This window comes from Prosopis cineraria, unplaced genomic scaffold, assembly GCF_029017545.1.
Source record: "Prosopis cineraria cultivar Desert tree isolate PC_DT_omini unplaced genomic scaffold, ASM2901754v1 PC3, whole genome shotgun sequence".
Taxonomy (NCBI): domain Eukaryota; kingdom Viridiplantae; phylum Streptophyta; class Magnoliopsida; order Fabales; family Fabaceae; genus Prosopis; species Prosopis cineraria.
In genome coordinates, this window is record NW_026555334.1 from 10,822,694 (window position 1) to 10,841,227 (window position 18,534).

The window sequence follows — 18,534 nt, forward strand, 5'->3', positions numbered from 1 at the left end:
TTGAAACGGCACTCTATCAAAACTTCATTTTAGTTATAAAATAAAAACTATACTTCTTACATTAGCATTTTTACCTTTATTATTTACAACTCCTATTTAGATTTTAACAGCTACGCTTCCCGTTATTCTAATAGAGTTATGTTAGACAAGTTCTTAAGAACTTTAGAGTCATAATTACTTCATTTCATATTACTTTTTTATCAATTGTCTATTTAAGTGGGATTTATTTATTGTTCTCCCTTACTTTTTGTTTTGATTCAGGAATACTATTCCATTTCTATTTGTAAAAGAAACTATCATATTTACTTATTTTTTATATAAATAAAATCACATATTTTCATAAGCACTTATTACACATTTTCTAAATCGCTCCTTATAATTTACATTAATGAAAAATAATTAATATATACTTATGTTGATAAACATAATGAATTTTAATTTAATTTCTCTATTTTCAGACATAATTATTATAATTAACTAACTTTTTTAAACTATGTGATATATTTTTCTCTCTTACATGTAAAAATAAAAAGAGTACTATTAGAGCCCTTAATGTAAGACAAGAAGTCAACAAACTTCATGCTTTATTAATTAATGATGTTAGTTATAACTTTGAAATTATAAAAAATATGTAACTTTCTAATTTTACATTTATTTGTAATTAATGACCTAATAAATTGTTGTTTAAGAGTTCAAATGATAATTAATGAGGGCAAAGCTTATATATTGAAGACATTTATTTTCAATTAAATCAACACATGTATATCTTCTATAGATTATTTAATCTATAACCAATTATTGTTATTAATGGTATTAATATATTAAAATTCAAATGTCTTGACTTGCTCAGATAAAAGTATATGAAACATATCAAGTTGGGTATACAAGTCATACCCAATTAATAAACAAGAGGTAAAATTTTAAAGAATCATTAACTACTCTAACTTCATTTTTTGTTTAAGATAAAAAAATCCTTTTAAACTTTGTCTCATATTAAGGATTGAAGAGAGTATCAACGTAAATTAATTAGGCTAAGAATTAGGTGTAAATTTAGTGGTAAAAGAATACGGGAGTTTTTTTTTTTTTTGATACAATTACTTATTATTTATAGATTAAGATACAACCACATTGACGATAAGACTCTCCCAACAAGCATTTCATACAGACAATGAAGTTGATTTGAGAGTGGGAGGGAGAGATAATTGAGGTTATTGCATAACCGTCAGGCGCACAGAGAAGAGACACGTGGCCTCTTGCCACCAACGTAGTGGGAAAGCCGTGTGCCCCTCCACGTACCCTTCCTTGCTACGTGTCACTCATCCACAGCCTTGCCGCAAAACAACGCTTTCATAAACAAACATATCCTCTCTGCGTAGTGTTTGACGAAGCTGCGAGAGGGCACCTTTACACACACCCTTGTTTGTACCACCATTCATATACATATTCACACGCACACACAAAGGTGGCAGACCAAAGTGGTCAATAAGCCCAGCAATCAAGAAGAAGGAATGAGTGGGTTGATAGAGCCACTGGCCGTCGGCAAGGTTATCGGAGACGTCGTGGACCCCTTCGTGCCGGAGTTGAAACTGACGGTGCAGTTCGGGTCGAAGCAGGTGATGAGTGGTTGTGAGATCAAACCCTCACTGGCAGCTGACAGGCCTCGTGTTCGACTCATGTCTCCTTCTAATAACAATAATGCTTCCAATCTGTACACTCTGGTATGTATATATTTGTAGCATGCTTCTACATCTCTTTCACAATATACATGCACAATACACAGAGCTTCTATTCTCTGCCAGTCGCAAATCTCACTCTTCATAAAAAGGTCATTGATTAACGGTAACATTGCTTCATGTAGGTAATGGTGGATCCTGATGCTCCAAGTCCCAGCGAACCAACATTCAGAGAGTGGCTCCACTGGTACATACTTTTGTTCTCTCAAGTTCACACACACGACCGTATGATGATGATGATGAAGATAGTATATTGTGATTTGGTCTAATTGAGTAACGTAAGAATATCGCGTGTGGCAGGATTGTCGTTGATATTCCGGAGGGTTCTGATGCCACTCAAGGTAGGTCAGACACTTCTTTCTTTCTTTTAGTGCTATATTAAAACACTTTTTTATTTAAAGTATTATATTAAAAAATATTATTTTCAGTCTCTTAAAATAATAAGATTTTTTTAAATGCCATTAACTAGAAAGTGTTATTAATATTATTTTCCAATTAAAATTTCTTATTATATATAGTGGTAAATATGAAAAGAATGTGTAATTTTACATATTGATTATCAGATAATTTATTAATAGTAGAAATTAAGGAAAATATAATTTTAGATTTCTTTACTTTGCTCGAATTTTGCTGTAGGTCCATACACTTTTTTCACCTTTTTTTTGTGTTTAAAGTCCTTACACTATTGTTTCTTAATATTTTAGGCACCTCTACATGCATTTTATAGAGACCTAAAATATTAAAAAATAAAAATATAAGAATTTATAACATCAAAAAAAGTAAAACTCGATTAAGTGTAGGAATTCAAAGTAATATTTTTTATAAATTATTTGAAAGTATCCTATAATTCTGGATGGTGAAAATATTCATTAATTTTTTTGTTCTATCAAATTTTTTAATAAAAGTGACTGGGGGAAATGAATGCAGGGAAAGAAGTAGTGAGTTACGTGGGGGCGAGCCCGCGGATGGGAATACATAGGTACGTGTTTGTGGCGTTCAGGCAAAGGGGAGGATCACTTGATGGCGTGGAAGCATCGTTGCGAGAAGAACGAGCCAATTTCAATACCCGACACTTCTCTTCCAAACACGGCCTTGCTCTCCCGGTCGCCGCCGTTTACTTCAATTCCCAAAAGCAGCCCAAGTGTCGCCGGACCCCTTCATCCAGTTAATTAATTACTTCTTAATATCCTTCCCATCATTTTAATTATTATAATTCCAGTTTTGCTTCTTCTTCTTTTTTCCCTTTTAATTTTTCATGTGATTCTATTGTATTCCGGCAAAATAGAAAATAACTACTCACCCAATATTAGATGTTTGTTTCTTCTACTCACCCTACAAATAACCAACATATACTGATTAATAATAAATAGTTAAAAGCAGCTGAAGTCTTGATTTTATCATAATATTACTATATTAGCGGAGGGCAGAATTGGGATAGTATAATTAACACACACACACACACTAGGTATCGCCTTTTTTTTAAAAAATATATATTTGAGAGCAAACTAAGTACAAAAAAGTCTCTTTATTTGAGACCGGAAGGAATATTTTAAAGTGTTGAATAAGACCCTCTTGATTCCTTAATAAAATTAAGTACTTCATCTGTAAAGAATGTGGGAGAATTTTAAGTTGAACTTCTATTTAGAAAATTAAATACAAGTAATATTATTTATGAAAGTCACTAGCTCTCATAACATATAGTAATGTTTTAACTAAAAAATCATATAATATCATATTATTTATAAATACTATACAGCATTTTTATTTTAGACTATATACAAATCCAGGCCCATTAGTTTATATAAACCGTTAGGCCCAGAAAATTAACAAGCCTAACCCGATGTGAATAATGAGTGATGAATAAGTTTTTGGGCCAGCAATTAATGAATAAGTTGAAATAGGGAGGTGGAATATTAATTTCTTGTGTTGCATTTTCCTGTTATTTAATTGAAGATGAAAAGTCCGCTTTTATGAAAGCAGCAAGAAAGGCAAAGCCGCATTCCTCTTGCGCCTCTCAGGCGCTAGAGCAGACCCTTGTTTCAAAGAAATTTAGGGAGATTTTTATAAATTATTAATTTTCAACAAAAACATCACATCAATAATAAAACTGTATATTTATATTTTTGAAAAATATAAGGATGTTTTAGGTGATACAATTTTTCTATTCTATAATTCAATATCTTAAGAAACCTGAGAGTTTCAACCCTTCCTGTCCAAATTAATTTAAACCCTCAATATGTGAGACTATTATTATTAACGATGAACTCATGGGTACCTCAACAAGTTTTTGTTGACATGTTTACTCAATACAGCTGTATATATTAAGATTTAGACTCAAGATCTCAGATAAGTACATTCAACTTCCTCAATTAGTTGAACCAAATGTTCTTTGGTCAAATAACACAATTATCTTTATATCAATTTATCGCAAATTATTAATGTCTTTATATTTCATATCTTTTTAGTTTGCATGTCAAGGAATGAAAATATTATGTCAACAGTCAGTTGTCCTAGTGACAAGGCTACTTCCCTCTCTTGAAAGAAGTCTTGAGTTTGAACAAAGCATTGACATGATTAGTGTATGTGTGTGGGTACATGTATCCCTCTTCCTTATAGGGAAGGGTTAGGTTAGAGGTAAATTTCTTTTTCTTAAAAAAGGAATGAAAATATTATCATTTGAATATTTTATTTCTTTTTTTGAATCAAATTGAAATCATTTTAGCAACAAAAGGCTACAAAACATTTAAGTTAACAAGAGGGGAAGATCCCTCATTAGCCTCTAAACCTTAGATGGGGCTAGGAGGATGACCAAAGATACAAAAGACATAATCAAAGTAATGAAAATTTTTAGCTAAGTAATCTACAATAACATTCTTCTCTCAGTTCAAATGTTAAACTTCAAGGATCTAGTCTCTATAAAACAAGATCTGCACATATATATAAAACAAGATCTGCACATATATAATGATGCTTTTAAAAGGGTGAGTATTGCTACAACCCCAAGTAAGCAAGTTCACAACTTCAATAGAGTCAGCAAACAAAATTACATTCCTATACCCCATGTCCCAAAAAAGGCTAAGACCGTGGGTCATAGCGATGACTTCTACAATAGTTGGAGGAACGTAAGTAATTTATAACTAAAGCCTTTGATCTATGACCATTGATCATCCCAAATGGCACCCCCACATCTTGATTGGTTGTTAGCTAATATTGAGCCTCCACTCCAAGGTAAAAAAACCATTAACAGATCTAGAAACTCGTTTCTCAAAATCTAAAAGAAGGGTTCTATGAAGAAGGTCACAATCATTACAAGCTTTAAAGAAACTAGTTAAGGCTTGATTATTAACCTCCTCCTCATCATCATCAAAAACCTTTTTGCATTGAAAGACCTAAATGTCCCAACATACATACTTGAATAAAGTTGCTCAAGTGATATTATTGGTGTAACTCTGTTTGACTTCATTATTAGATTCCACTTGACCTATTAAGCACCTTGAAGATTTGTAAACATGCTTTAGTGTGCCTCTTTAACTATTGCTTTCCATCTTTCTCTCACTTGTTGACAATCATTATAACCTCTCTGAGGTTAAACCACAAATAACTCCAAATTATTGTAATATGAGATTTAGCCCTGAAAGGATTACCAAATTGTAAAGCTTAATAAAAGAGATTTTTCAAAATTATTTCCAAAGAATCCCATTTTTTTTTATATTTCAAATCTCAAACATGATTTAAGGACTCCAATCAGAGTTTTAAAAATAAAGCGGAAGCTTGAAAATCAATTGAGACCCAAATAATGAGTTTTAAAACTCAAAAACAAATTTTGTATAAAAAATGACAGGTGCACCACAGCTTACGATCATGTGCCGTCGTGTGTCTCCTTTGTGTCATGTGTTGCAGTATGAGGCACCATGTGCTGTGGCGCATTGCATGAAATTTGACAAATCAGTGCCGTCATTTGACAGCACAAGGAGCAAATTTCTGATGCATCTCAAATCTTCGTCCAATGTCCGATTGAGGTGGTTTCAATGTCTACACGGAGCTCTCTTCTAGCTCTAGTTAATGGCACTAGTTTCACACTCAAATTAATTTTTTTTATAAAAAGTTAGACACCTAAACCCATTTTGATCATTTTTTCACAAAATCTCACAAATGGGGTGTCCCAATTCAACCACACGTGTCAATAGCTTATACTAACCATGCGACCAAACTCAATGGACTCTTACAAACTCATGCAACACACCACACACAATCAAAAACATATATCTCATAAAATCACCACTCAATCCCTATTTTCACAAAACATTAAGAGGGAGGAAAAGTTGCACAAAATTAACTATTTCATTCTAAATTTCTCAAAATACAAATGTTTCTACTTGCACAAGAATTTTGGCCCTGACCAGAGGTTCACAACCAAAACTCACTAACCTAGGGCACAAAATACACTAGTTATATATAAAATTATGCAAGTAGTGCACAAATCATGTCAATTAATCCTAGTTGACAATTATATTAACAGATACACATGTAAGTAACAAAAGAGAGGCACATAGAGGATTACTCCATAAATCCTAAGCCTCTGTATGTTTTCCTTGACTCGAATCTGATGAGCTAAGTCCTGAAAATATTGAGAATTGAGAAGTGAGCACAACTACTCAGTAATCAAGTTTAACTTAACCCATACAGTTGCATATCAATTGTTAATAGATGCAATTAGGCAAACAAGCATATATATCACATAACACTAGGCCACCGTTTACAAAACTAACAACCATGTGACCGGGCTTACCATAGAATACTATATCATGTTATTTCGTAAAAACATAACCTAGGGTAGCAAAAATAACAACCATGTGCCCTTAACACATGTCGAACCACAAAACTAACAATCATATAGTCGGACTTATATACATGATCATAAGCCAACCTTATATCCTCCTATTACCTCTGACATGAAACCGGTGGTTATCTCGTAGCTACGTTTTTCACGGACTAACCCAGCCTTTTACTTGTGAGAAGCTACCGGGTCAGGGTGAACTCACTCACTTATATAATCCAGTTTCCCCAAATACTAACAACCATGGGGTGTCGTACCCCTAACCTAGCCTTTTTATGAATCGGTGAAAACTAGTTAGGTTCGAGTCCCATTATAGAACAAGTGGGATAGTCCCAAAACAACCATGGGAGAAGGGCTACCTCCCAATTCCAATGGTCAGTGCCAACTAGAGCCAGGAAAACAGGTTGAGCCCGCGGGCTAGCCCGTTTAACCCGCACAATTTAACGGGTTGGGTTGAAAAAATTGGCCCATTTTTTAAAACGGGCTGGGTTAGCCCAACTCGTAAAAAAGCAGGTTAAAACGGGCTAGCCCGCAGGCTAGCAATATTTTTTAAAAAATAATTTTTTATTTTTTAATTACATTATATCTTTTTATAAATTTACAATAATGATAATATCTCTCAAATATATAATTTATGACTTTTAAATATATTCTTTACATTTAAAATATAGTGTAAATTCTTTTTATAATTTGCAAATAAAATTTTTGTTATAGTTTATGAAGATGATTTATTAGTTTTTAGAGAAATGTTTTGAATATATATTATTTATTAATCTCATAAATTCTATTGATTGAAATTATAAATATGAATTCACTAAGAAAATAATATGAGTTTATATTCAAATTTTCTTTATTAGTGACAAAGATAGCACACCTAGGTGAGAAAATGATTAATAATAAAAATCTAACAAAATGAATTTGCTTGGTTGAATTCTATATTTATTTTATTTATTTACAAGTTTTTTAATTTCTAATTTGCTTTAAAATATGAAATAAATATATATATTTATATTGTATAAATTTTAAATTATTAAAAAAATTTGATAATTTTTTGCGGGCTAGCCCGCGGGTTGACTAGCCCGTTGAAAAATGGGTTGGGTTGGATTTTCCAGCCCGTTTTATTTGGCGGGCTGGCCCAACCCAACCCGCAAAACTGCCAGCCCGCGGGGCTAGCCCGTTTGCCCAGTACTAGTGCCAACAGCTAGTTCCTGATTTCAATAGTCACTGCCAATACCATTTGGATTTCAACCAATTTATTCATCTTCCTAGGCGAACTCCCACCAATGATCATGCTATGCACATGTTTCACATAATATACATTTTGATAATTGATTCATAACACATGAACTCACATAACTCAATACTCCACAATTTAACACATAATATAACATAATTCTCCACCCATAGTAATAAATTACAATCAATTTTGCAAAACATCAAGGGTTAAAAATTAAGGTTTTCTTTCTCAAAAATCATTTCACAAATCAAGCACTTTGTCAATATGTATCATTAATTTAACTTATAAATCACATTTCACAAATATAATTAACATTCAACTATAAAGATTAAGTTTTCCCTGGTTACCTTAAACCTTCAAGAGGTAAAAGGTTTACCCCCCACTATACCAACTTTCTAAAGCTTTAACAAGCTCGAATGGTGCCAAAACGAACCTCTCTATATCCATACCACAAGAATATCATCATTATCTAACTCTTGAAGCTTTATCAACATAAAACTCCACGCACACTATTTTTAACCAACTCATAATCACTACCCATTCATACCCAATGGGCTCATTAAATTCATTAATACTCTTATCATTAATAACACCTCAAACCATCATTAATGCACATTAACCACTCCCAACTACCATATTTATGACAATTTTCGGATAATAAATGCTCCCATGGGCCATTCACTTGTAAAATCCTCAATATGATGTTCCAATACATTAAAAAACTCTCTTTATACTCATTTTAACCAATGGAATTAGACCCATACTCCTATGGACCAAAAATCCATCTTCCAACTCAAATTCTACCATAATTCATCATAAATGAGGGAGAGAAAGGAAGAAGAAGATACCATAATCTTATCTTAGATGTTTGGGAGCTTCAATCTAGCCTCAATAAAACCCAATGCCATGCCCTAGCAGAGCCAAATTAAGCTCTTTATTTTTCTTCTTCTCCTTTTCTGTCTTTCTCTTGCAGAAAATGAATTAGATATATCTAATTTTTGGCCGTACATCACGGTGCACGATGCTCTTCGTCACAGTACATGGCATAGAGAAGCCCGTTACATTTAAATTATCTTTGTGCACTGCGACAGACCAACCACGCGTTGCGATGTGTGGCACAGGGAATAGTTCTTCACTTTTTCTTCCTCTTTCCTTGCCTGGGTGGCCCGCCATCAATTCGGACCTACTTTTAGGTCTAAAATCACATCAATTATGCCAAGTTAAGCCCCTCTGACTACACACCTCATTAACTCACTAATCACCCTTATTAGGTTAATGAATCAAGGTTAAAATTTTTTGGATGTTACAATTATAGAGTAAATACATGGAATCCTTAAGTGTCAAATATCCATAGGGACAATTTTGATCTACCTTTTATCCCCTCCTAGTTTTGAGCTCACAAATACGTACCCTACCATGCATAAAAAGCCACATAAAGGATTTGATCTTCTTTATGATTGGCCACCTCCACAAGATCTTCCAAATGCTATCTACATTGTTTCTAATACTAGTATTAGTAAAATTATAAGCCATTTTAACATAAAAATATCCGTCGAAGGAAAGTTTTCAAAAGTGTTTATCCTCTCTCCTTACTGGGTAAATGAGCACAAGTCATACAAGCAATAGTGTTAGGATAGAACTAAAGCCTTAGCCTATCAATATTCGAGTCCCTTTATGGATTAACATACTCAAAAATAGATTCTCCTCATTCAATATATCCTTCTCTACCAGGGATAAGCTCAATTAAAGGGATATTCAATGCAAACCAATTCTCAAACTAGAAGGATGTGTTATATCCATTACAAACTTTCTTTCCCATTCCCTCTTTAAACCTCTCCCAAACTGCACAAATAACTTTCCAAGTGAGTGATTATACTTGGGCTCTTAAATGTAATTGTCTCTTAATACTTGAAAATTGGTAGAAATGGTTATATTAATCACATATACACGATTGCCTTATTCTCCTTCATGTGTGAAGGATATTTGAGAAGGCAAAATCAGTTTTAACGACATGGTGTGTGAAACACTAAGAGAAAACCATATTTTAAGTACTCACATCCCTCTTCTCTTTCAGTCAGTGTATTTGCTGTGTACAAGAAATCGAGTTCATGTAACTCCATTCTTGGGTAGAAGTATTATCCACTGCAATTTAAGGTACGCTTTTAGACTTTATTATTCTAGATTGGCATTAGAACATGAATTTGGTTTGTTCTATGCTTTTGTGACTGTGATAAAGGATTTGCTTATATTTATCCTATGAAAAATCTTATTGTAATATTCCTTTCTATTCAATATGTTGCATCATATAAGTTCATTTATGTGAATTTAAAAATATGATCTTGTTTTCATAAGGTTGTATTTATATTATATGTGACTGTATATGTTATTCATACAACCTGTGCATGAGAAAAGTTTCGAAAACATATAACCAAAAATAAGATACTTGAAAACAGTATTTTTTAGGCTAATGGTTGATATCATTGTATAGAGCTCAACAAAAATGAAAAAAAATAACACCAAGAATACACCAAACGAATATCGGATGCAGGAGATATAGCCATTTGAAGTTTTAGGTCTAACAGACTCGAAGGAAACTGAGTCAATATGACTCGGTGGGAGGTTGAACACGACCAAAATGATATCGTTTCAACCCCGAAATAAAAAAAAACTACTATTATGAAAAAAGGAAAAGATATTGGTTAAGCTAAAGAAGAGAAGCCCAATTGCAAAAAAAAAAGGTTTTTGGGCTTAGAGCCCAATAGCCCAAGGCTAAAAAAATAATTATGGATAAGTCTTAACCTGATCAACCATTTAAATGAAATAATAATATTTTATATTAAATTAAAAAAAGGAAAATAGTGGCAAGTAGGGCTTATCAAAGGATTCAATGGACATATGGACCACATCACCTGAGAGGTCTCGATGAGTGGAGTCAAATGTGGTGATGCATGTAGTTTTTTTAGGTCTCTATAGTGGCGTGTGGCTTACACTCTCCATTGTTGAGAGTGGGCTTTGCTAAAATTTTCCTATTTCTTTAGAATTTTTGTTTTTGACTTATTATAAGGGCTTGTGTAGGTGGTTGAACGATCAGATTGAGAGATGGTTTGTTTTTAAAAATCTCTAAATTCAAGATCTACATTTTGATATATAATTTGCTTATTTTAAAGCATATTTGGATAATTTAAGAGGATTTTAGTTCTTATATGAGTGATTTTTAATTATTTAAAAACCATAAAAAATAATTATAATCATTTAAATTATTTATCATATGGATAAATATGAATTGAGAGTCTACTAAAAGTACTAAAATGTTGGATAATGTCTCTCTAAGAGGTATTTCAGATAAAACATTTTTTTAAATGTTATCCTTTTAGTGAGGATTTTGAAATGGAACTTATAAAGACAAAATTACCACTTTGCGAGGATCTAGAAAGTGATTTGGATATTGACCCAAATTAAAACAATTGTAGATCTAAACCAAATTTGAACCAAAAATTTAATGACAAAAAAATTATTTTCAAGTGAAATGATAATTGTAAAAGTACAATAAATCTGAAGTTTTATGATTAATTTTAAGAAAGCTTTTTTTCCAGTGTGGAAAAAGGGGAGAGGACATATGAACAACCATAAAAAAATATAATACTTTTAATAATATAGCATAAATTAATTTCTCTAAAATCACTTATTAAGCGAAGTGTTGATACTTTAAATAAGCTCAATTAAATGAAGAATAATTTTTATTTCCTGAAAGAGTTTAAGAAAATGCTATATTAAATACACTCCCTAAAAACAAATGTTGGAATCCTTTTAATTATAAATAATTAGAGAGACAAAGAGATAACTCTGCATATGAAGACAAAACTCTAAGTAATCAAATGTGTTGAAGAATATTGGAGTAAGGTTAAGGCTATTTATGGTTGTCTCAATTCTTAAACTGAAAAATGTTCAAAAAAACTATGGTCTTATCATGTTAGGAAGAGTAAGGCATTACAACAATCCTCTCAAGACTTTGAAGAAGTTAAAAACAAGATTATCTCATTTAAATGATGAAACAAATCTCCTTATAAGAATTAAGGAGATAAAATCTTTTATCACGAAAATAAAAATGATAAAATGATAAGCGATAAGAATACATGAAAGTACCCATTCATGTGATTGTCTTGTAATTTTTGATTTTGTGTTTTAAATATGTACAAAGACTATGTTTTTATTTGGAGTATCATAAACCATGTTTTAGACTTATTTTATTAAATGTATTCTTCATTTGAGTAGGAGCTCTTAAAAAATGAGTTTTCTTAGAGTCATAAATGAAAATCTATTTTGAAATACTTGTATAAAATTCTTGTTAGATGTTAATGGTGTTACTAGAATCCATGTGATGTAGGCACAAACATAGTCTCTTGATCGTAGACCTAATAATGTCATTTTTATCTTAGTTAAGAATGATACAAGTACATGATATTATATGCTTTCATGCACCATATTGCTAAAATGTTCTTTGATTCATTTCAATAATAGAAAACACTATTCATATGGAATAGTTTTGTGACTGAATCGAGAATGGCTACCAAGAACATAATTGTTGAATTAAATGAAAGGGATTAGCTAAACAAGAATAATTGGGATATCTGGCACCGAAAGGTCTTATACATATTAGAGGAACGAGACACGTTTGAGCTATTGACTACGACAATGGTGGAACCTAGAGCTAGGAATTTTACCCAGTATAGGAAGGATCATGAGGCTTTCATGGCTTAGAAAAGGAAAAATAGCATAGCATGCATTACTTTACTGAGTACAATTGCTAATGATCTTATGTGAGAGTATGATAAGTACGCCACTACTTAAGCTATGTGGATTGCATTGAAGGACAAGTTTGGAGGTACTTCCACCATAAAACTAAGAAGGTTGACAATAAAGTTTGACACCTTAAAGGTCATGCCTAATACTCCTATGAGAAAGCATATGTATGAGATGGCTAATATAATCCAGAACTAAAAGAAGCTGGACACATATTGTCTGATGAATAGCAAGTTCAAGTTGTTATAAGATCACTCCCTTCTAACTAGGAGTACATGAAAGTAAATTTGACCCATAATAAAACATCGTCACTTTTGACGATGCAGCAAAACATCTTGAGCTTGAAGATGAATGCCTTGAGGCTTATAAATCCTTTGAAAAGGCATACATAATTGAGGAATCTGGTCTTTCTAATACTCAACCTAGTTCTTAAAAGGGCAATAAGGGTAAGAAAGATGGCTCAAATTTCAAGAATGAGAAATTATTCAATAAGAAGGGCAAGAAAGGTGGGAAGAAAGCTGACCTAAGAATGGTTGAGTGCTTTACCTACTAGAAAATGGGCTACTTCATAAGGAATTGTCTTAAGCAAAATAAAAAAGATAAGGTACTAGTAAATTGAGTCAATTTGTAAATTTCAGACATGGTTTATAAAATCAGACATGATTGGTTGGTAGAATAGTGAACCGACTGTCTATCTAGTCTAATTTAGCTATTTCTTTAGGTGCCAGTCAAATCAGGTTAACTTAGGTGACCCAAGATTAACCTGCCTAACCCCATGAGTTTCATAGGTTGGGTGAGTTACTTCTTTTAAATTTTACGTAAGGTTGGGCGAGTTACTTCTTTTAAATTTTTGACACCCTAAAATAACGGGTTTGAAAAATAAAATAAAAATAGAAACCTTGAGTCACTCTACCTCAGATGATCTTCTTTACCTCTCACTTTTAGACTTGCCTTCTCAGCTCTCCCCTTAACATTCTCGATTCTATACTGTCTCCTTCCTTTATCGTTGAGCCTGTTGAAGACTTAAAGTCCACCTTACAGTTGAGTCTTTTGAAATCATCTTCTGGGTGAAAGCCATAACCATCTGAATAGAGCATGAAGTAAAGAAGGGACATTTTATGCATTGTTCCTGAAAGGGTTTCTTCTTTTTTCAGTGATTTGAGTATGGTATTGGCGGTGGAAATTGGTAATTCGGCGTCTAACTGAAAGGGTTTTTTTTTTCAGTCTTCAAAAGCTTGAGCTTTGAAAATGGGTTCATTGTTACATATTAAAAAAATAGGTTTACTATTGCATCCTTAGGACCTTTGATAATGATGTAATACCATTCTTCTACTAGACTAATAGACTTTTCAATTTCTTTTTCTTTCTTTCTTTTCTTGCCTTTCATTCTCCTAAGATTTTTCTCGATTTCCTTACCTGCATCTTAGTCAATTACAGCCTTTTGCTTCTTGTTTTTTTTGCCAAGATTTTTATTCTAATATTATACAAATATATAATGTATAATTACTTTTTTAAAAAACTATATTATTTTATTATGACTGGTTTGACTTTTGATTGAACCCTTAACCCTAACCCTTGACCTCAGTCGATTTAATGATTGGTTTGATTTTCAATACCTTGATTTCAGATGTACTAAGTACTCTATTTTTCTAACAAAACTTTTTTTCTTCTTGAATTATAAACTCAAGCTCCACAGGCAGAAATGATAGGGACTAAGGATCCCTCACAGGTACCGTTGGTTGTTGAATTATAGGTGAAAAAGGCAAAATCAAGGAATTTGCTTTACAAGGTGGAAAAGATCAAGACCCTTTGCAATGCCTTTTAACCACTAGAATACTGATGGAACTTTTTTAAATTTTTATATTATGGGTTTATTATAAACTTTTATGATAATGTTTTAGACATTATGAAATGAACAATTTTTTTTTTGTTTTGTTCAATTTTTCTTTCAAGGAAGTTATTTGGATATTGTTAGTAACAATTACTTTTATGATTGTTTTAGCTTTAATATTGATATGAGCAATAGACATGCTAAGGCTAGGACATAAAAATTAGAAAAGAATGAGTAAAACTAGTAAAATAAGAATGCAAGGCTCAATTTCTAATGAGAAAGTGTCCTTATGTGAGAATTGTCTAACTAATAAAGTAATAAGAAAACCTTTCAGATAAGGGAACTAAAATAAAGTATCCCTTACAATTCTTCTATTTAATTTATGTGGTGTTATGAGTGTAAGGACAAATCACAGAGTTGATAATTTATTGATGATTATTCACAATATTATCATGAGTCTTTTATTTCACAAATCTAAAGCTTTTGAATGCTTTAGATAGTGCCTAAGTAAGGTATAAAATCAAATGAACAGTAAAGTTTTATGAATTGTTACTAATTGATTGAGGTCATGAATATTTGTTTAATTAATTAAACTAACTATAAAAAAAGGGATAAGTAAGTGGTAAAATATCCCAAGCACTCTATAATAGAGTGGAGTTGCTAAGATAAAATACTATACGACATGGTTAAGTTAATATTGGCATAAACAAGTCAACAACTTTCATGTGAAAGATTCTTGAGTAATAATTCTCATCAGACATAACCATGTGCTTTTAAAGTTAGTCACAATCACACCCTTTAAGTTATGGACAGAACATATACTGGATTTAAATATTTTTAAACGGTGGGGATCAGTTGCATATGTCCATAATGATTTCTACAAATATAAAAAACAAAGTCCATAAGGGAAAGAATGTGTCTTCATTAGATACTTTGAGAAATAAAAAGGGTTATTTTTTCATGAGTGAAAACAAAATTGAGATTGTGATTGAATTTGAATTGTGAGATGTCACATTTCTTAAAGAATAAACTCCCTAACTAGGAGGAAATTGGCCACATCGTATCTCTTCAAGAGACACAGAATAAGGTTGTATAAAACAAAATAAAGATCTCAATCATCCTTGCATATGTTGATGTAAAAGGGCTTTGAGAGTAACATAAAGAATGTTCTTATAAAACATTTTCATATGAAAGATGAGTCATTCATAGTTACTTTAAAAGAGAATGAGAAATCATGTTCTGTATAAGTAGAGAAAGAAATGGAAGAAGAAAGTGGAAAAAATCCCTTATACAAGTGTTATTGGTATTGTACACAATAACACATGTATGTCCCATTTTTTTTTTGTAATAAGACTTGTAAAGTGTTACTAGTCCAACCATGATGAGAAACACTAAAAAGCAGTGAAAAAGATCTTGAGATATTTGAAGGGCACTATGTTGTCGAATAAATTTAGTTTATAACATTTATTATAATGGTATAAGAGGCTAGCTCTATGGAACATTTTGGATTTATAAATGATGATTTAAATCTAGTGTAAATGTGTGTAACTACACTATAGCATTTGCTATGCAAGAGTAAGATTTCAAGTATCATAACATGATTGAAATGTGAATGTAAAGTATGATTTTATCTGAGATGATATAGCACAAATAGTTGTATTTGTACAACTAATTCCTACACATTATGTGATAACAAATCTCCTTATAAATCTTATACCTAAGGAAGTGTTCATAAAATGTTGTAAGTCCTTTGGTATGTGTAAGGTCTCCCTTACTCACCACAATTAACTCCAAAATTGAGGTAATCAAGGGATTAATCCTTAAAAGATTACCAAAGTTGAAAAATTACACAAATGGGAGAAATTTTCAAAACATATATAATAGGATCCCCAAGACTCAATTTTCAATCTCAATCACACACTTAACATGTTCAAATCAAAGTTTGAAAGTAATGCGGAAGCTTGAAAAACAAATGAGACCCAAAATAATGAGTTTTAAAACTTAAAACAAGATTTTTTGTAGAAAATGACAAATGCATTGTGGCTTGTGACATGTGCATTATAGCTCATCCATCTCTGTGCCATGTGCCGTGGGGTGAGGTGCCACGGTTCATTGCACAAACTTAACAGCATCAATTGTTGTCATTTGACAGTATAGGGAGAGAACTTTCGACACTTTCAAAATCTTTCTCCAACATGTAATTAAGGTGGTTTTGGTGTCTACATAGAGCTTTCTTCTAACTCTAGCTAATGGCATTGGTTTCATACTTACATTCTTTTTGTATAAAAAGTTAGACACTAAAACTCATTTTATCATTTTTTTCACAAAAATCACACAACCTTAGTATCCCAATTCAACCATAAGTGCCAAAAGCTTACATCGACTATCTGACCACACTCAGTGCACTCTAACGGACTCATGTAATGTACCACACACAATAAAAAACACATATATCTTAAAATCACCACTCAACCCTAATTTACATAAAACATAAGGGGAAGGAAATTCGTGCACAAAATCATCATTTTCATTCTAAATCTTTCAAAATACATATATCCCTACCTGCAGAAGTATTTTGGCTCTTTCGTCAGTTTACGACCAAAACTCACTAACTCAGGGCATAAAATACATAAGTTGTACACCAAGATAATGCAAGTAGTGTAAAATAATCATACGTGACTCTTGGCAATTACATTAATATTTACACATAAAAACAATAAGAGGGGCATACAAAAAGGATTACTCTACAATCTTAAGCTTCTGTGTGCTTTCTCCAACTCGGATCTGATAAGCTAAGTCTTGAAATATTGAGAATTGAGGGTAAATACAACCACTCAGTAACCAAGTTTCACCTAACCTATATAGTTGTGTATCAATTGTAAATAGATATAAATGGGCAAAACAAGCATAACATAATCACAACATGATGGAATTGGCCACGGTCCACAAAACTAACAATCATGTGGCTGAGCCTACAACACACATAATCATGTTCTTTTGCAAAGCACAACATGAAGTCACAATAATAACAACCATGTGCCCCTAATTTATACCGAACCACAATACTAACAACTAGGTAGTCAGATTTATATACATGATCAAATGACAACCTTATACCTTCCTATTATCTCTGACATAAAAACCGGTGGCTATCACTAGCTATATCCTTCATGGACTAACCTAACCTTCTATTTGTGAGGAGCTACTAGGTCAGGGTTAACTCACTTACTTATGTAATTCAATCTCTCCTAATATTAACTACCATGAGGCATCATTAGAGACTAATTAAGTTCGAATCCCTCATAGAACAAGTGAGACAATTCCAAATCAACCATAGTATAAAGGCTACCTCTCGATTTTAATAGTTGGTGCTAAGGCAAGTTTTCGATTCCAACAGTCACTGCTAATACCACGTGAATTTTAATCAACTACTCTTCTCCCTAAACAAACTTCCGCTAATGATCATGCTATACATATTTCTCACATACTATGCATTCTAAACAATCAATTCATGGCAAATAATCCAACACACTCACACTCACATATACTCCACATTCTCAACACATTACACATCATAGTTTTCCACCCACAATAACATGTTATAGTTAAATTCATAAATCAATGGGTGGCATAATTAATGTTTTCCTTTCTAAAATCATTTCACAAGTTAAACACATTGCTAATATGCATCATTAATTTAAATTATTAACCACATTTTACAAATACAATTAACATTTAACTATAAAAATTAGGTTTTTCCTGGTTACCTCAAACCTTAAAGAGATTCATCCCTTACACAAAACACTTCTAAAGCTTCTCCCAATCTTGAATGGTGCCAAATTAAATCACACTACAAGCATAATATAATGATACCATCATTATCTCATTTTTGAGGATTTACCAACATAAATTTCCACACACTCTATTCTATCAATCCATAAATTATTGCCCATTCATACCCAATGGGTCCTCTAGGCTTCATTAATGCACATTATCATTAATAACTCTTCAAACCACCATTAATGGACATAACCTCTCCCAGCTACCTCATTTATGTCAATTTTTAGATATATAATACTCTCATGAACCAACCATT

General features: G+C 32.2%; 1 protein-coding gene across 1 annotated transcript; it reads left to right on the plus strand.

The window, feature by feature from the left end:
- Nucleotides 1–1,470: 1,470 nt before the first annotated feature.
- LOC129304596 (protein MOTHER of FT and TFL1-like) lies at nt 1,471–14,388 on the plus strand. The gene is made up of 6 exons (XM_054944307.1): nt 1,471–1,718; nt 1,859–1,920; nt 2,034–2,074; nt 2,661–2,897; nt 9,882–9,961; nt 14,296–14,388. The coding sequence occupies exons 1-5, from the start codon at nt 1,509–1,511 to the stop codon at nt 9,935–9,937; spliced, it is 606 nt and encodes a 201-aa protein (XP_054800282.1). The 5' UTR covers nt 1,471–1,508; the 3' UTR covers nt 9,938–9,961; nt 14,296–14,388.
- The last annotated feature ends 4,146 nt before the right edge of the window (nt 14,389–18,534 follow it).